We start from the raw sequence: 20,561 nt of genomic DNA on the forward strand, positions 1-20,561 counted from the left end.
TTTCTGTCCCTCCGCCACTGGGAAAAGATTCTCAGGGGCCTGCCAGTTCGGATCCAGACGGACAATGCCACGGCTGTGGCATATGTCAACCATCGGGGGGGACCCGGAGCTCCTTGGCCCTTGCCGAGGTATCCAAGATCCTCCTTTGGGCAGAGGCAACGGTTCCGGTGATATCCGCGGTGCATATCCCCGGTGTGGACAACTGGGCCGCCGACTTCCTCAGCCGCGAAGGCCTCGCGGCAGGGGAATGGTCCTTGCATCCGGAGGTCTTCCATCAGATTTGTCTTCGATGGGGGACTCCGGACGTGGATCTCACGGCGTCCCGAATGAACAGGAAGGTTCCGCAGTTCGTCTCCAGGTCTCGCGATCCTCTTGCAGTTGGCGTCGACGCTCTGGCCATTCCTTGGTCACAGTTCAGGCTGCCCCACCTGTTCCCTCCCCTTCCTTTACTTCCCAAACTGTTGAAGAAGATCAAAGCGGAAGGGGTGCCAGTCATCTTGATCGCTCCGGATTAGCCCAGGAGAGCTTGGTTCGCGGAGCTCGTCAACCTTCTCGCGGACGCTCCCTGGCGCCTTCCAGACAGGCCCGATCTGCTGTCTCAGGGTCCGATCTTCCACCCGAATTCTCGGTCGCTCAGTTTAACGGCGTGGCTTTTCGGACCGGGTTATTCACACCATGATTCAGGCTCGGAAGCCTTCGTCTTCCAGGATCTACTATCGTACCTGGAAGGCTTACTTCCGTTGGTGCGAGTCCAACCGCGTTCCATCCATGTCTTTTTTTTCTCTGCCTTCTCTCTTGGCCTTCCTGCAGGCAGGACTGGATTCGGGCTTGGCTCTCAGCTCCCTGAAGGGCCAGGTATCTGCGCTTTCCATCCTCTTTCAGAAGACCTTAGCTTCTAGGCCACAGGTTAAGACCTTCCTTCAAGGAGTAGCCCACGCTGTCCCGCCGTACAGGGCCCCTGTGGACGCATGGGACTTAAACCTGGTACTGGACGTTCTGAGGGTTTCTCCCTTTGAGCCTCTTAGGGAGATTCCTCTATCTGTTCTTTCTTGGAAGGTGACCTTTCTTGTGGCCATCACGTCTATTCGCCGCGTTTCCGAGTTGGTGGCCCTGTCTTGCCGTCCTCCGTTTTTGGTCATTCACCAGGACAAGGTGGTCTTCCGGCCCCCACCTTCCTTTCTTCCGAAGGTGGTTTCCACCTTCCACCTCAACGAGGACATTGTTCTACCTTCCTTTTGTCCAGCTCCGACTCATCCTCTGGAGCGATCGTTGAACAAGCTAGACCTCGTCAGGGCAGTGAGGATCTATCTGGATAGAACATCCTCTTTCCGGAAGACGGATTCTTTTTTCGTCATTACTGATGGCACGCGCAGAGGCCAGCCGGCTTCCAAAGCGACTATTGCTCGATGGATCAGAATGGCAATTCTGGAGGCTTACCGGGTCAAGAACAGAGTGCCCCCTCCTGGGATTAAGGCTCACTCTACCCGGGCAGTCGGCGCCTCCTGGGCGGTGCACCACAGGGCTTCCGCCCTACAGCTTTGCAAAGCGGCAACTTGGTCTTCCATCCACACGTTCGCCAAATTTTACAAGGTCCATACCTACGCTTCGGCGGACGCCAGCCTAGGCAGAAGGATCTTGCAGGCGGCAGTGGTGAGTCCTCTGACCTGATGGAAGTCTGTTTTTCCCGCCCGTGGGACTGCTTTGGGACGTCCCATGGTTCCTGTATCCCCCAATGAGAGGCGATAAAGAAAACAGGATTTTTGGTTGCTTACCGTAAAATCTGTTTCTTGGAGCCTCCATTGGGGGACACAGCTCCCTCCCAATGTTTTCTGTTATCTGTTCTATGACTGTTCTCAAGTTTACAGTTCTCAAGTTTGTGGTTATGGTTTTTCAACCTTGTTACTTATCTCCTACTGCTTTCTCACTAACTGAAGAGTATAATGCCAGTCGGTGGGGTGTACACTGCAGAGGAGGAGCTAACTTTTTTATTTGCATAGTGTCAGCCTCCTAGTGGCAGCAGCATACACCCATGGTTCCTGTGTCCCCCAATGGAGGCTCCAAGAAACAGATTTTAAGGTAAGCAACCAAAAATCCTGTTTTTCTTGTTTGTTTGTTAGGAACGAATAAGTGTGAAGGAGAGTAGGAGGTCTTGGGAGGATCGAAGATTACGTGAGGGTAGATATTGGGAGATTAGTTCAGAGATATAGGGAGGGGACAGGTTGTGGATGGCTTTGTAGATCAGTGTTAGTAGTTTGAACTGGATTCGTTGGGGAATTGGGAGCCAGTGGAGAGATTTGCAGGGGAGTAGCGAGGAGAGAGGTGGATTAACCGGGCAGCAGAGTTGAGGACAGACTGGAGGGGTGCAAGAGTTAGCGGGAGGCCACAGAGGAGGGTGTTGCAGTAATCGCGGTGGGAGATGATGAGGGCATGCACAAGAGTTTTAGTAGATTGTGGGCTGAGGAAGGGACGGATTCAGGCAATATTTTTGAGTTGGAGTTGACAGGAGGTGGCAAGAGTTTGGACGTGCGGCTTGAAGTACAGGGCAGAGTCTAGAGTTACCCCAAGGCAGCGGATTTCAGTTGCAGGAGAGAGCGTGATGCCGTTAACCGTAATAGATAGATCAGGTAGGGGGGATACGCGAGATGGGGGGAAAGATGATGAGTTCGGTTTTGTCTACATTGAGTTTTAGGAAGCGAGAGTTGGAGGATATGGCTGATAGACACTCCGTGATTCTGGACAGCAGAGAGGTGACATCTGGTCCAGAGAGGTAGATCTGAGTGTCGTCCGCATACAGGTGGTACTGGAAGCCACGGGACTTCAGGAGTTGTCCTAGGCCAAGGGTATAGATGGGGAAAAAAGTAGGGGCCCTAGGACAGAGCCTTGAGGGACTCCAACAGAGAGAGGGCGGGATGAGAAGGTAGTGTGGGAGTGGGAAACGCTAAATGTGCAGTTGGACAGGGCAAGGCCTTTGATGCCAAGGGAAGAAAGAATCTGTAGCAGTAGGCAGTGGACGACTGTGTCGAGAGCAGAGGATAGGTCGAGAAGGAGGAGGATAGAGAACTGTCTGTTAGCTTTGGCTGTAAGTCATTAGTAATTTTGGTCAGAGCAGTTTTGGTGGAGTGGTGGGGGCAGAAGCCAGATTGGAGGTTGTCAAGAAGAGAGTTAGATGAGAGGTGGGAGGAAAGTTGAGCATGGGCATGCTGCTCAAGGAGTTTGGAAGCAAACGGGAGCAGTGATATGGGGCGATAGCAGTTGGGTCAAGGTTAGCTTTTTTGAGGATGGGTGTGATGGTGGCATGTTTGAAGGCAGAGGGGAAGGTACCAGAAGATAGCGATAGGTTGAAAAGATGGGTTAGGGCTGGAATGAGCATGTTAGTGAGGTTGGGGAGCAGGTGGGAAGGGATGGGGTCAAGTGCACAGGTGGTGAGGTGTGATTTGGAAAGGAGGTGAGTAAGTTCTCTTTCAGTGATGTTGGAGAGGGAAGTTATTTGGGAAGGGCAGAGGTCTGGTATATGGAGTGGTTGGGGTCGTGGAACAGTAAAGGTTTGCCTTGTTTGATCGATCTTGTTTTTGAAGTAGGTGGCAAACTCAGAAGAGATGAGGGGAGTTGGAGGTGGCAGTGGTGGGCGGAGGAGAGAGTTAAATGTGCTGAACAGTTGTTTTGGGTTGTATGATAATGAAGATACAAGGTTAGTGAAATAGGTCTGTTTAGCAGAAGTGAGTGCTAGTTTGAAGGTTTGTGTAGCTTGTTTGAAAGCAGTGAAGTCACCTGGCAGGCGTGTTTTTTTTTTTTTTTCCAACGCTGCTCCGTGACCCTGGATGCTTGTCGTAGTTTTTTGGTGAGGTTGTTATGCCAGGGTTGCCTATTGATTTGTCGCACTTTGCCATGCATGAGAGGGGCGACTGAGTCTATGGCTGATGTGAGGGTGGAGTTATAGAAAGCGGTGGCGCTGTCCATGTCATGGAGTGAAGATATGGAGGACAGGGGTAGAAGAGAGTCTGTGAATGTCCAGGTGTGCAAGGTTTCTGCGAGGATGTGGTAGTGGCTGGACATAGGGGGCAGGTGAGGAGGACAAGGATGAGAAGGTGAGTAGATGGTCAGATAGGGGGAAAGGAGTGGTTGTGAGATTAGATAAGGAACAGAGGCGGGTGAAGATGAGGTCTAGTGTATGTCCTTCAGCGTGGGTGGCTGTTGAGGACCACTGTGTAAGTCCAAACGATGAAGTAAGGACCAGGAGCTTGGAGGCTGCTGGCTGGCGGGTGTCAGTAGGGATATTAAAGTCAGTGGGGATGTCAGCAGAGAGAAAGTGAATAAGCCAGGTGGAGAATTGGTCAATGAAGGCAGTGGCTAAGCCCGGTGGTCGGTATATGACAGCCATTTGGAGATTAGAGGGAGAGTAGATACAGACAGAGTGAACCTCAAAAGAAGGGAGGGTGGGAGTTGGATAGGGTTGAAGGAGCAGTTTTTAGAAAGAAGGAAACCCACTCCTCCACCATGTCTGTTGCCAGAACGACGAGTGTGGGTAAAGCGAAGGCCACCGTAACTCGGTGCAGCAGGGGACACCGTGTCAGGGTGCGTCAGCCAGGTCTTAGTGAGGGCCAGGAAGGAAAGGTTGCGGAAAGTAAAGAGATCGTGGATCACGTGGAGATTGTTGCAGACAAAGATGGCATTCCAAAGTGCCCCAGAGAGAGGAAGCAGGGTGGTGGGATGTAGGGGCAGGATTGGGGGATATGTTGCCAGCAGTGAGGAGGAGAAGAGAAAGGGAAAGCAGGTGGGTGAAGGAGAGCAATCGGCTTATATTATATTTTAGTAGGTGAGGTCTTGAAGTTAAAGAGCAGGTCTGCGGATGAAGCGGGGTGGGAGAGAGGGGGAGATAGTTATTTGGTTTGAGGGTGCAGGGGCTGGGGCTAGAGAAGGAGAGTGAGGATTAGTGGAGCAAAAACAGTGACGGCAAATGTGAGCATGGTTAAAGAGCAGGGGAAGAAAAGAGAGGCAAGTAGAATTAGAAGACAGGGATTAATCTTACCGTCTGGACTATTTCTGGTATATTTCTGATGATACGCTTAAAAAGATGTCACTTTAAACGATGTCACATCTGACTAAAGTCAGATCTGACCAGCTCCATGCAACTTATACCATTCAAGTGTCCATGAAATGAAGCCAGGTGAGAGAGGGAGGTGGAGGACCGTTCACAGCAGGGGACATATAGCAGATTGCAGTTAATACAACATTTGACTACCAAAGATGAAGACAGAGGCAGGATAAGATCGAAAGATGGGGCTAGGTGTGAGGAGCACAGACATGTCAATATGCATTCAGAAAATTTTCAGTATGATACATGGAATTAAAGTCAGGGAAAAAGTTGCAGCGTACCAGGTAGAACAGAGGGAGGGAAGTGCATGGGATTCAGGGGTGCACTGGGTATTTTTGGTTAGGAGACAGTTCAAATGTACCTGTGGATGGAAGCAGGTGGATCAGGGCATGACCGCATGAAGGAGAATATAACATGGGTTACCATTGTGGTATATTTCTGATGATACACTTAAAAAAATGTCACTTTAAATGTATGTTCAGGGTCGGCGTTAGAGGCAGGCAGACCAGGCAGCTGCCTGGGGCCCCCGCTCCCCCTGGGGGCCCCAGCTAGCGGCAAGTCACGCAGCCGCTATGGGCCCCCTGTGAGGCACGGGGGCTGCCTGCCTCCAGCGCCTACTCCCCCACCGCATTGAACTATACCCGTGTCTGCCGGTACAGTTCAAAGCAATGATGGAGGAGAGAGCGTCACCTGACGCTCCCTCTCCCATCATTCCCCGCTCTGCTTCTGACACTGCGGGTGCGCATCATTGCACACTCACTGTGAGCCAAGCAGTGCGGCGGCAGCCGCCGACACAGGAGCAGGCAGCGCTGGCACGAGGAGAGGTGAGGATCTTGTGGTTTTTTTTGTTTGTTTTTTTTTGTTTGTTTTTTTTACTGGATTGTGGGGCCATTCTCTGAAGGGGGGGGGATGTGGGCTGTGCTGTATACTACTGTGTGGGCAGTGCTGTATACTACTGTGGGTAGTTCTGTATACTACTGTGTGGGCTGTGCTATATACTACGTGGCTGTGCTATATACTACTATTTGGGCTGTGCTATATACTATGGGGTATATTATATTCTCTGGGGGAGGCTGTGTTATATACTATGTGGCTGTATTATATATTTGGGGGGTACATTATATTCTATGGAGGAGGCTGTGTTATATACTATGGGGGGCTGCATTATATTCTGTTGGGGGCTTTATTATATTTTATGAGGGATGATTGCATCATACTCTTTGATTAGGCTACATTATATTCTATGGGGAGGTGGGCTGTATTATATCCTGTTCTGGGCTACATTATATTCTATGGGAAAGCTGTATTATATTTATATTCTATGAGGGGTGATTGCATCATACTCTGAGGGGGCTACATTATACTATATAGAGGGCTGCATTATATTTATGGTTACATTATACTCTGGGGTGGCTGCATTATACTCTGTGGGTGGTGGCTGCATTATACTATATGTGGACTGAATTATACTGTATCGAGGACTATGGGGAATACATTGTACTATATGAAGAACTATGGGATGCATTATACTATGGGAAGTTAATTGTACTACATGGATGACTATGGCGGTGCATTATACTATATGGAGCACTGTGAGGAGTGTATTATGGTATATGGAGGAGTGAGGCGTATATTTTAATATATGGAGGACTATGAGGAGTGTATTATACTATATGGAGGACTATGGGAAGTGTATAATACTATATGGAGGACTATGAGGTGTGTATTATACTATATGGAGGACTATGGGGCACATTATATTATATGGAGGACTATGGGGTGTGCATTTTACAATATGGATGACTGTGGTGCACATTATAATATATGGAGGAGTATGGGGTGTATTATACTAAACAAGCAAAATGCTGCATCTTCATTGAGTGATTGGATTGTTTATGCCAGAATAAAAATCATTCTCAGCAGCACGTCACCGGTGTAAACTGTAGATGTGCTGCTGATAACATGATACTGTATGGTGATCTGTTAGTGGTCTATTCGTGATCGTTCTGTCCCCATCATTCTTTCTCAGATGGTGGAAAGAGGCCGGGAAACAAGCGAACAACGACTTCAGTATTGTCGATCACACTCGTTTAGCGGCCTGATATCAGCGGATGTAAATACAACCGAAATGCATCCATATGGGGCCCCATTTTATACTTTGCCTAGGGCCCCACTTTGCCTAAAACCGTCCCTGTGTATGTTCACATGTTGCATTTCTCAACAATAGCTCTGCTGTTTTTTTTTGTTTTGTGTTGGTGTGTTTTGATTTTCAATCCATGCAGATTTATCTAGATGGGGCATTTTTACTGATGTATATATATATATATATATATATATATATATATATATTATTTTTTTTATTTTTTTTTTTTTTTTTAAGTTTCGGTAATGGAGAGAGAACCCCATTCTGATTTCTATTTGCTCTTCTAAATCATAAGGACACAAGTAGTACTAGGAAAAAATCAGTAGCTGTAGGTTGTAATTCTACATGTCCAGCTGGAGGCAGTATACCTGTGCAGATATTGGTCATGGGGGAAGACTATGTACTGACATTTGCATAATCCTTCGCTTTCAGCAAGAGAATAAGTACTGCTTCAGAAATGGAAAATGGGGCATGCCCATAGTGATGGTGTAGTCTGCCTTCACTAACGAACGTCCTTCATATGCCATGGGTAAACTTATTTAATGGAGTAGGGTCTTAAAAAAATTTCTAGCAAAAGGGGGATAATGGAGCAATGAGTGCGGAACCATGTTGGAAATGTAGCTTCTTTACCTGGCCATTATAAAGACTAGACAATCTAAGGCTTACAAGTTATGACTGCTGTGTATATATGTATACAGGAGCCTTCAGCTATAATTGTCTCTGAATTATGTGGAAACATCTGTAGAATAAATGTGCTTATTTTTTTCCCTCTTAGAGTGTACGAGTATAGAACAGACGGCAGGCAGCAGTCTGTACCTGTGTATGGATCTCACGTATATCACACACATTCTTCAGGATCTTGGGTTTTCAAAAGACAAACGCTTAAAGGTAACGTTACTGGTTTGTGCAGTTATTTTATTTTTTATATTAACCTCTTCATTTTTGGTTTTGCGTTTTCATTTTTTGCTCCCCTTCTTCCCAGAGCCATAACTTTTTTTTTTTTCTCCTTCTGTCAATATGGCCATTTGAGGGCTTGTTTTTTCCGGGACAAGTTGTACATTTGAACAACACGTAATTTCTCGCTACGCCGTTTAGCGATTAATCCTTTTTTTTTAATTCTTGATAGATCGGGTGATTCTAAACACAGCGATACCAAATATTTGTATGTTTTGATTTTAATTTATTTTTTTTTTAGTTTGAATGGGGAGAAAAGGGGGTGATTTGAACTTTTATTTTGTTTTATATTTTTAAAAAAACTTTTTTTTTTTTTTTTTTTTTTTTACTTTTGGCATGCTTCCATAGTCTCCAGAGACTAGAAGCTGCTATAACCCAATCGGCTCTCATAGCAATCCAGGTCCAGGAGACATCTGGTTGTCATGCCAACCCATCTGTGACCGGCAATCAGGTGACGAGGGTCACCAATGGCGGATTTCTGACACGATTACCGGAAATGCATGTTAAATGCTGCTGTCAGCGTTTGACAGCGGCATTCGATGGGTTAGCAGCCGCAGGAACACTATTCCTCCCGTGGCTGTTAGCGGTACATGTCAGCTGTTTAAAACAGCTGACATGTCACGGAAAAGGTGCGGGCTTCACTGCCGGAGCCTCCAAATGGGGAGGTGTCCAATGACAGATAAGTCCGTCATTGGTTGTTAAGGGGTTGAAACACACCTCTTTATGCCTTATTAACTAGTGATGAGTGAATGTGCTCAGCTAAGGTGTTATCCGAGCATGCTCGGGTGCTAGCCAAGTGACTTCGGCATGCGCCAACATGTCTTGTGGCTGTTCGACAGCCGCAACACATGCAAGAAGGCCTAACAAACAGCTCGCCAAAGTCACTCAGCACCCGAGCATGCTCAGATAACACTTTATTTTAGTGAGCGTAATTTCTAAAGGCTTATCCATAGTGATACTGACATTGTGGCTAAAGGATGGTGTTACCTAAAGGGCCTTAAAAATTACAAAAAAAAATGTGTGACACATAGGTGGACAAATAAGCTGTGGTTGAATATGCTGAACCTTAAAGACCACCGAACTCATTGATACCTGTGAGATTGTTTGACAGTCCTACAGGTGTGAGGCCCTCCCGACATGTTGGGCAGATGATGGCCGGGAAGCTTGAATTTTAACACCAATTTTTTTTATTAATCGGAAGAGAAGCCCTTGTCAGAGCTGCTTGGCTACGGCTTTCTTTTCTATGGGAGAGTCAATGAGAGAGCTGCTGGCCAAATGAGCACTCAGACGTTAGGTTTGTCTCTGGCTAGCCTTAGGCTATGTGCACATGTCACCAGCGGACAATTTCCTGAAGCGGCCTCACCGGCAATTTTGCCATCGTTATTTTGTGTCTTTCCCTTTATATTGTGGAGTGTAGCGAACAGGCTGCTCTACTAAGAGCAAACGACAAGCAGAGATCTCTAAAAATGCAAGTCAGTAATACAGAAATTCTACCTTTCATGTATATGATCTTGGCTTATCAGAATAACCTACCCACCTCTCCCAGGTCTGTCTCATCCTTTTATCTGTGTGATGATTGCGCAGGAAATAAATGTACCTAGTTTTACATGAAGTTCTGTTCTTTGTATTGTTTTGTCTCCACAGCTTGTTAAGAAAATCAACGATGTAGAAACCAGCTGGGCCCTCGGTGCCACGTTTTATTACATGGATTTGTTGAAGAGCAGTGTGTAGAACAACTTGATTAATATGGTAACCTAAAGATGTAGCAAACGGATCACTCTGCGACTTGTGTAGCTTGGCTGCCCATTAATTGTGTGGTGCAGGCCAAGCTACACAAATAGTGTAGTGTGCAGCCTAAACCTGCGTGTGGCGCTTGCTACATCTGGCTAGGAGAAGGGGCAAAATACTTGAACAGTTTCTGAAGTTTTCAGAGACCTTGCCATAATATGTGCCATAAAACCCAATAGCAGGGTTGATTTACTTTATTTTAACAAATGTTGATTGAAACCTTAAGACCTCTAGATTGTACTGAGATTTCCATAATGTCGGAAGTCCTGCTCTAACTTAATTCTTTTTTATTTACTCCTCTACTTGTACTCACCAGGTTGCACTGTCATGAAATTGAGATCAAATCTTTCTTTTTTTTTTTTTTTGGTTGCATAAAACTGTGAATATTTTTACTCTAATAGTGTAAAGCTCTGTTCACACAAGTCTTTTCTGTTCATTTAAGGTATTTGCACACAGGTTTTTTCTTTTTTGAGGTGTTCAAAATAAAAAACACTTCGTAAATGCTCCTACTTTGTGAAATTTTTTGAGACATTATTAGTGATGAGCGAATATACTCGTTACTCGAGATATCACAACCACGCTCGGGGGTCCTCCCAGTATTTTTTTAGTGCTCGGAGATTTGGTTTTCTTCGCCGCAGCTGAATGATTTACATCTGTTAGCCAGCATAAGTACATGTGGGGGTTGCCTGGTTGCTAGGGAATCCCCACATGTAATCAAGCTGGCTAATAGCTGTAAATCATTCAGCTGCGGCGAAGAAAACTAAATCTCCGAGCACTAAAAAATACAGAGGACACCCGAGCGTGCTCGAGAAAACTTGAGTAACGAGTAAATTCGCTCATCACTAGACATTATTTATTTCCTGAATCGTTTTTACAGCATTTCGGAATTATTTTTTTTTCCTAAAGTGTTTTATTTTATTTTTTAAGCCTTTTGATTGGTCAGTGCCTAGTCTGGAGCAGATTCCACGAGGAGACTTTACAAAGAAGTGCCACGTTTTATTTTTCCCACCAGCCCTTTTTCAAAGCCCGTAGCTCAAAGAAATGCTGAGATTAAACATATGAATAAGCAAAATTTATTAAAATTGATAAGACTACCAAGCATTTCGAGGGCGTTTTTTTAATTTTTTTTTAAAGTAACTGCTAAAAAAAAAATCATTCAGAAAACAAAAACCTCCATGTGCACATACCCTTAGGGATCCTGTGATTTTTTTTTTCATTATTATTATTATTTATGATAAATATTGATCGTAGTCTATTTTTTTCATTAAATACTGGAACCCAACTTTTAACCTCGAACAGATAAGTCAGAATTATTGGGATCTATCACACTGGTAAAGGCTCCAATAAGACTAACGACAATAGTGTGAACAGGGCTGATCCCGTCCTCACTTTTCAGTTCCTGTTTTCATAAAACCAATGTGATCTACAGCGAGAACTGATAAAATATCTAAGAATCCATGTCCAGCTAGTGTTCAAGGTTATGGATATAGAGTTGATGGTTTCTTAGGAGCCTGGAAGCACAAACACTCAGGATCTTTTGCAGTAGTCATTTTATGCACTTGTCTACATTTGGATTAACGCAGCAGATACTAAAGAATCTTATGGATGAAGTATTTTAGTTGTTAAACATCACTTCACCAAAGATGTAAAGGCTTTGTGGAGCTTTTTAGGAAATTTTTAACGTGGACAGACTATAGATGATTTTCAGTGTGATCATCCTGAATGCCAGTTTATCGGAAATCTGCTTAAATAGAAATATAACATCCGTCATACCCCCACCCATGAATGCAAGTTCTCAGCTATCCACAAGTTAGTTGGCCATCTCCATCAATGTAGTCGGTGATATTGGAGTGGTGGTGCACATACAGGACCATTGATCCAATCAACTGGCAGTACAGAGCCCCCCTCTCATGGGTCAGTGGGAACCCCCAGCAACTGGCAATTTTTAATACAAAGCCTATGGATAGTTGATAACTTGCCTTGATTGTAAAAACAATTTTAATGTCCTCAAGTTGCAACATAAATGATTTATTGTATTTTCTCATCCACTTGATAAAACTTTGGTGCTCTATTTATTAACTACAAAACACAGCTCCCTTGTTCTCCAACACGTAGGCTTCCAAAAAATATGGTCTACCTTCACCAAAACAAGGCAAGTCATTTTACGATCCCTGTTCATGGCTGTAGATACTACATGCAGCTAAAAACAAATCCCCTTCCTCCCTTCCCCTGTGGAAAGTAACAGTGTCTTGTTGGCATCACAAGCTGCATTAACGCAGGCCAACTGTGGCCGGTAAGGCTACGTTCACATTAGCGTTGCGCGCCGGTGCGTCGGCGACGCAATGCACGACGCACCAAAAAACGCGCGCAAACGCACGCAAAAACGCTGCGTTTTGCGACGCGTGCGTCGTTTGACGAAAATCGGACGCACGAAAAATGCAACTTGTTGCATTTTCTTGCGTCCGACGCACGTGTCGGAAAACGCAACCAAAAAAACGCACGCGTCCCCCATGTTAAACATAGGGGCGCGTCGCCGACGCAACAGCGACGCACATTAGCGGAACGCTAATGTGAACGTAGCCTAAATGACCACCGATGACCTACGTGCAAGGTGATTAGTGGTCATTTAATAGCCTGTGTAGACAGGTCAAACACATTCCATGGACACAGGATGATTGTTCGTACCATTGTTCTGGGCTAAAGGTACCTTCACACATAACGATATTGTTAACGATATCGTTGCTATTTGTGACGTAGCAACGATATCGTTAATGAAATCGTTATGTGTGACAGCGACCAACGATCAGGCCCCTGCTGGGAGATCGTTGGTCGCTGAATAAAGTCCAGAACTTTATTTCGTCGCTGGACTCCCTGGAGACATCGCTGGATCGGCGTGTGTGACACCGATCCAGCGATGTCTTCACTGGTAACCAGGGTAAACATCGGGTAACTAAGCGCAGGGCCGCGCTTAGTAACCCGATGTTTACCCTGGTTACCATGCTAAAAGTAAAAAAAAACAAACAGTACATACTTACCTACAGCTGTCTGTCCTCCAGCGCTGTGCTCTGCACTCCTCCTGTACTGGCTGTGAGCCGGAAAGCAGAGCGGTGACGTCACCGCTCTGCTTTCCGGCTCACAGACAGTACAGGAGGAGAGCAGAGAAGCAGAGCGCAGCGCTGGAGGACAGACAGCTGTAGGTAAGTATGTACTGTTTGTTTTTTTTACTTTTAGCATGGTAACCAGGGTAAACATCGGGTTACTAAGCGCGGCCCTGCGCTTAGTTACCCGATGTTTACCCTGGTTACCGGCATCGTTGGTCACTGGAGAGCGGTCTGTGTGACAGCTCTCCAGCGACCAAACAGCGACGCTGCAGCGATTCGGATCGTTGTCGGTATCGCTGCAGCGTCGCTTAGTGTGAAGGGGCCTTAATGGAATACCACTGCTCTTGGCAGCACATCTTGTTTACACAGGACAATGGGCTGCCGAGAACTAATAATTTTTTTAAGCAAGACTACAAATCAACTCAGTTGACAGATTAGTGTTTTGTGTATCGGGAATGCTCATCCTCGATTATCAGCCAGTGTAAATGCACAGTCGTAGTACAAATACATGACACAATGTTGCAGTAGTAATGTAGTTTATCACATTAATTCAAGCCGTTCCTGTCCACTTTGGCATTGGCTCATTTTAACTAAAGCTAATTGGTCCCAGTGTCTGAGCACCTCAGACATCGGACTGGATTTACTGCATCTCTGGATTCATTGCTGACACATTTGCTTTCTCATAAACAGGTTTATCCTGGACAACTTTAAGGCACTGGTTCTGTTTTGTTGTTTGTTTTTTTTTCTCTTTTGTTGGTACAATATTTTCCAGCACACTCATGAAGGAGATTGTAACAGTCTGTTTTAACTTATTAATCTGCTATTATGAACATACATTTTGTAGATATGTAAATGTTCTATTTAATAAAGATGTAGTTTTCTAATCTTAAGAGTTGTTTCACTTTTGTTTCTTTTTAGGGTTTCAGTGGGACATAAAATCAGTCTGAAAATGTGTTATTGGTTTTGTTTCTTTGTGAACTCTGTTTGGCATTCATGCTGCCCTAGGCACTTTTAAGTGGTCATGCCCCCCTACTGGTAAGTCAGAACAAGGGTATGTGCACACATCTTTTTCAGGTGGTTCTGCTCTGTAATCCACTTGAAAAAGTATAGAACCAATATCAAAGTGAACATAAAGCGAAGATAACAAAATTAATAAAAAAGTATAATTTTATTGAAAAAAATAAAAATAAAAAATACACAAAGGAAAACAACCTACAGTACTACACAAAATTATAAAGAATATATTGAATGAGGAGACCAGATCCATATAGTATAAGAGATACTAGAAAAATATATAACCCTCCAAAGTGCAAAAATAGATGGCACCAGATAGGCCATCTACCTCAATAAAGTGCATATGCATACATAGTAAGTGGTCTAACCTAGGCCAAACAAGTACATAAAGCTCTGGAAAAATACTAGTACCAGTGTAAAGATGATCTGTGACCCTCAAGGACTCCGACTCCAACGTACGTTTCGCCTAAGTGGCTTTTTCAAGACTCCTTGAAAAAGCCACTTAGGCGAAACGTACGTTGGAGTCGGAGTCCTTGAGGGTCACAGATCATCTTTACACTGGTACTAGTATTTTTCCAGAGCTTTATGTACTTGTTTGGCCTAGGTTAGACCACTTACTATGTATGCATATGCACTTTATTGAGGTAGATGGCCTATCTGGTGCCATCTATTTTTGCACTTTGGAGGGTTATATATTTTTCTAGTATCTCTTATACTATATGGATCTGGTCTCCTCATTCAATATATTCTTTATAATTTTGTGTAGTACTGTAGGTTGTTTTCCTTTGTGTATTTTTTATTTTTATTTATTTTTTCAATAAAATTATACTTTTTTATTTTGTTATCTTCGCTTTATGTTCACTTTGATATTGGTTCTATATTTGATGGTGGACATTAATTCACTAGGGTGAATTTTGTTGTGTATTCCACTTGAAAAAGTGCTAAATAAATACTAAAAAGAATGAGAACACACAGTGCAATGTAAAATCAACAAAGTGTTCTTATGTTCATTCTCTTGAGCTTCTTTGCAATGTTTCAAGGATTCCAAAATTGCCAAGCGGTTGCAAAAAGTGGCGGGTTCATTCATCAATTTGTTGCATACAGTTTAAATTTGAAATAAAAAGTCTCTTCAGAACAAAAGACATCGGTGTATTCTATAGCGTCTTTCACTTGAATAACTCGAAGGTTTCACAGACGTCTAGGACATTGTGTGCACATACTCTTAAAGTTCCGAAACCCATTAGATAGTCGTTAAGACACCAATATATCTTAGCCAAAACTTAGATGAACCTACAAATTCAGTCAACAGTCTGTGTATGTGTGCCACTGATGGACGATTGTTCGGGAGAGATAGAGATCCAACATGTTGAATTTCAGACTGTAGATCCTTTTGATTGCTAAGGCTACTTTCACACTAGCGTCGGGCTCGGCCCGTCGCAGTGCATCGGGCCGAGGTTACCGACGCTAGCGTTGTTTGCGCCGCACAACGGGTGCAGCGGATGCAGATTTTCATCGCATCCGCTGCCCCATTGTGAGGTGGGGAGGAGTTCCGGCCGCGCATGCGCGGTCGGAAAAAGCGGTCCGTCGGCTGCAAAAAACGTTATATTTAACGTTTTTTGCTCCCGGCGGTCCGCCACAACACGGCGCAACCGTCTTGCGACGGTTGCGACGTGTGTCAATACGTCGCAATGCGTCGGTAATGTAACTCTGGGGCAAAAACGCATCCTGCAAACAACTTTGCAGGATGCGTTTTTTCCCCTAAACGACGCATTGCGACGTATTAAAAAAAACGCCAGTGTGAAAGTAGCCTTACAGATAAGCCGCTGCCAGAGATTTCTAGCAGGGGTTCTCTCATAGAGAATACAGCAGAGCGAGCACTCCTGTATGTTGGAGAGTCTGGCAAGATAGCAGCCAAATGATTGGACAGCTGTCTGCAGTGCATGGGGACTCGAGTTACTTACGTGTTCAGTTGACAAATGGCCTTATTCAGACAGCTGTATTTTTAGTCCAGCACTGACCCTATAATGTGCACAACTACTTTACCAGGACCATTGTCATTACATGACTACACCAGAACTACTGTTGGTACACAACCACATCACCAGAACCACAGTCAGTACATGTTTACACCAGAGTTACTGTAAGTACATGACCACATCTCCAGCTCCACTGTTAATGTATGACTTGCGTACCAAGCTTAGTACAGCAATCAGTTACAATGTCAGGTCAGCCTCCTGAATATGCAGTTTAACCCCCTTCCCGACATTTACAGTACATATACGTCATGATTGGGATGGACTTTCCGACCAATGCAGTATACATACGTCATGGTGATCACCTCAGGGTGTTGGCTGATTCTGCCCGCACCACTCACGGCACTTTAACCCCCTAAATGGTGAGATTGCAGCATTTAGAGAGAAGGCAGAGGGAAGACAGCTGTTCTGCTCTTAAATTGGAAGACCCCATGACATCATTGTGGGGTCACGATCGTTGCTGTGGTCATCATGCGCAGTGCATGATCTAACTACAGCCGCGACACATGCAGGAGATCTCCAGGCATCCAGGTTACGAAGGCAGCTATTCAGTAAGTGCTATATATATTTGGATAAGCACTTATCCAAAGCTATTCAATCAACCTTACTCAGCATCTGGTTCCTTGCCCATCTGCTCAGAATTAATGGGCCTAAAACCTACAAAAAGAAAAAAATCTCAGTTTAGTTACTCTTTAAAATGCATCAACACTGTGGTCAATGATCAGCCTGTCAATCAAGATGTCAATCGCCTAATGCACAAGCAAAACGTTCATTTGCTGAAGATAATTGGCTGCTCAGTTAAAATGATTTCAAATGCCTTAAGATGGCAAACAAAACCCGTAACACATGGAAGGAAAATAAATACTACTATCTGCATGGATCATAGATTCACAAGAATGGCAAAGAAGCATCCAATAATCAGTGATAGGGAGATCAAAGATGATCTTCAGTTACCTGTGAGTCCTACACCCATCAGAAGATGCCTACCTGAAGCCAAATTACGGTATTTGCAAGAAACCCTCGTAAACTACCATTGCTGAAAAAAGATGTGTTGAAGGTTACAGTTTGCCAAAGAACACATTGATTGGCCTAAAAAAAAAGTGGCGCAACATTATATGGCCAGATGAGTGCAAGATTGTTCTAACTGGATCTAAAGGCTGCAGACCACTTTTGAAACAACCCATAAACACTGAAATCAAACCACAGTACACTGTAAAATATGGATGTGCGAGCATAATGGTTTGTTGGTTTCTTATACTATTGAGTTGAGACCATTTATCGCATACCAGCTATAATTTTTCTATATCTCTGCCAACAGGGTCAAGTAACATAGTAAGGCCGAAAAAAGACATTTGTCCATCCAGTTCAGCCTATATTCCATCATAATAAATCCCCAGATCTACGTCCTTCTACAGAACCTAATAATTGTATGATACAATATTGTTCTGCTTCAGGAAGACATCCAGGCCTCTCTTGAACCCCTCGACTGAGTTCGCCATCACCACCTCCTCAGGCAAGCAATTCCAGATTCTCACTGCCCTAACAGTAAAGAATCCTCTTCTATGTTGGTGGAAAAACCTTCTCTCCTCCAGACGCAAAGAATGCCCCCTTGTGCCCATCACCTTCCTTGGTATAAACAGATCCTCAGCGAGATATTTGTATTGTCCCCTTATATACTTATACATGGTTATTAGATCGCCCCTCAGTCGTCTTTTTTTCTAGACTAAATAATCCTAATTTCGCTAATCTATCTGGGTATTGTAGTTCTCCCATCCCCTTTATTAATTTTGTTGCCCTCCTTTGTACTCTCTCTAGTTCCATTATATCCTTCCTGAGCACCGGTGCCCAAAACTGGACACAGTACTCCATGTGCGGTCTAACTAGGGATTTGTACAGAGGCAGTATAATGCTCTCATCATGTGTATCCAGACCTCTTTTAATGCACCCCATGATCCTGTTTGCCTTGGCAGCTGCTGCCTGGCACTGGCTGCTCCAGATAAGTTTATCATTAACTAGGATACTATGATCCCCAAGTCCTTCTCCCTGTCAGATTTACCCAGTGGTTTCCCGTTCAGTGTGTAATGGTGATATTGATTCCTTCTTCCCATGTGTATAACCTTACATTTATCATTGTTAAACCTCATCTGCCACCTTTCAGCCCAAGTTTCCAACTTATCCAGATCCATCTGTAGCAGAATATCATATTCTCTTGTATTAACTGCTTTACATAGTTTTGTATCATCTGCAAATATCGATATTTTACTGTGTAAACCTTCTACCAGATCATTAATGAATATGCTGAAGAGAACAGGTCCCAATACTGACCCCTGCGGTACCCCACTGGTCACAGCGACCCAGTTAGAGACTATACCATTTATAACCACCCTCTGCTTTCTATCACTAAGCCAGTTACTAACCCATTTACACACATTTTCCCCCAGACCAAGCATTCTCACTTTGTATACCAACCTCTTGTGCGGCACGGTATCAAACGCTTTGGAAAAATTAAGATATACCACGTCCAATGACTCACCGTGGTCCAGCCTATAGCTTACCTCTTCATAAAAACTGATTAGATTGGTTTGACAGGAGCGATTTCTCATAAACCCATGCTGATATGGAGTTAAACAGTTATTCTCATTGAGATAATCCAGAATAACATCCCTCAGAAACCCTTCAAATATTTTACCAACAATAGAGGTTAGACTTACTGGCCTATAATTTCCAGGTTCACTTTTAGAGCCCTTTTTGAATATTGAATATTGAGTGATGGTGAAATGTTCAAATACAGCTGATTTAATGTGACGCTTCTTTGACACTCGGGTTTTTAATTCTGCATTCACAATCCAAATAACAATTGTTTTTCCTAAAAACAATTGTACAAAATTATTGCCAGGTCGTACAACTGATATAGTGGTCAGTAATACTGTTATTCCTCATGTACTTCCTGGAGCAGAACAATATTGTATCATACAATTAGGTTCTGTAGAAGGACGTAGATCTGGGGATTTATTATGATGGAATATAGGCTGAACTGGATGGACAAATGTCTTTTTTCGGCCTTACTAACTATGTTACTATGTTACTATGTTACTCACAGTTAACTGATGCAAAGTTTGTTGAAAGGATAATACTTCTTACAGTCTTCCTCTTCTGAGTAGCAGCTATGAGATGCTTGGAAGACACACACCAAACATCTATAGGAGGAGCTTTACTACTAAGAATTTGCAACACATTTTCACTTTCAGTTTCATACATTGGAAGTAGGGGGGTTGGGGCAGCATGAGGTTAACCAAGTATAAGATTAGATAAGGGCAGTGGAGAATAATGACACACAAGAAGTAAGAAATGTCTCTATCTCCAGCAGAACTGCTTATCACTGTTGTTCATAGTTTGATAGAACATATATTTGAGTAAAGGTACCGTCACACTAGACGATATCGCTAGCGATCCGTGACGTTGCAGCGTCCTCGCTAGCGATATCGTCCAGTGTGACAGGCAGCAGCGATCAGGCCCCTGCTGTGCTGTCGCTGGTCGGGGAAGAAAGTCCAGAACTTTATTTCGTCGCTGGACTCCCCGCAGACATCGCTGAATTGGTGTGTGTGACACCGATTCAGCGATGTCTTCACTGGTAACCAGGGTAAACATCGGGTAACTAAGCGCAGGGCCGCGCTTAGTAACCCGATGTTTACCCTGGTTACCATCGTAAAAAAACAAACAGTACATACTTACATTCAGCTGTCTGTCCCTTGCCGTCTGTTTGCTGCACTGACTGCTGGCCGCAAAGTGAAAGTGAAAGCACAGCGGTGAGTCACACAGCGGTGACTCACCGCTGTGGCTGTGCTCTGCTTTCACTTTGCGGCCAGCAGTCAGTGCAGCAAACAGACGGCAAGGGACAGACAGCTGAATGTAAGTATGTACTGTTTGTTTTTTTACGATGGTAACCAGGGTAAACATCGGGTTACTAAGCGCGGCCCTGCGCTTAGTTACCCGATGTTTACCCTGGTTACCGGGGACCTCGGGATCGTTGGTCGCTGGAGAGCGGTCTGTGTGACAGCTCTCCAGCGACCAAACAGCGACGCTGCAGCGATCCGGATCGTTGTCGGTATCGCTGCAGCGTCGCTAAGTGTGACGGTACCTTAACATTTATAAAATTCATATGAAAGTTCAAAACCGAACTAATTATCTTTCCTCCATCTCACACACCTTCCCTACCTGATCTATCACAATAAATTAATTCACACTTTCCCCTGTCTCGGTAATCCGCTGCCTCGGAGTAACCCTTGACTCTGCCCTGTCCTTTAAACCGCACTTTCAAGCTCTCGCCACCTCCTGTCGCCTCCAGCTCAAAAATATTTCCAGAATCTGTCCTTTCCTTAACCCTCACTCTACCAAAATGCTTGTGCATGCCGTGATCATCCCCCGCCTCGACTACT

At 44.4% G+C, this 20,561-nt stretch overlaps 1 protein-coding gene across 1 annotated transcript in view; it reads left to right on the forward strand.

The window, feature by feature from the left end:
* The window catches only part of ENTPD6 (ectonucleoside triphosphate diphosphohydrolase 6), a 54,219-nt gene extending 40,251 nt beyond the window's left edge, over positions 1-13,968 (forward strand). The window contains exons 13-14 of the mRNA XM_069768977.1: positions 8,011-8,123; positions 9,834-13,968. Coding sequence (XP_069625078.1) covers positions 8,011-8,123; positions 9,834-9,920 — 200 coding nt within the window. The 3' untranslated portion in view covers positions 9,921-13,968. The remainder of the gene's footprint in view (positions 1-8,010; positions 8,124-9,833) is intronic.
* The last annotated feature ends 6,593 nt before the right edge of the window (positions 13,969-20,561 follow it).

This window comes from Ranitomeya imitator, chromosome 5, assembly GCF_032444005.1.
Source record: "Ranitomeya imitator isolate aRanImi1 chromosome 5, aRanImi1.pri, whole genome shotgun sequence".
Lineage (NCBI taxonomy): Eukaryota > Metazoa > Chordata > Amphibia > Anura > Dendrobatidae > Ranitomeya > Ranitomeya imitator.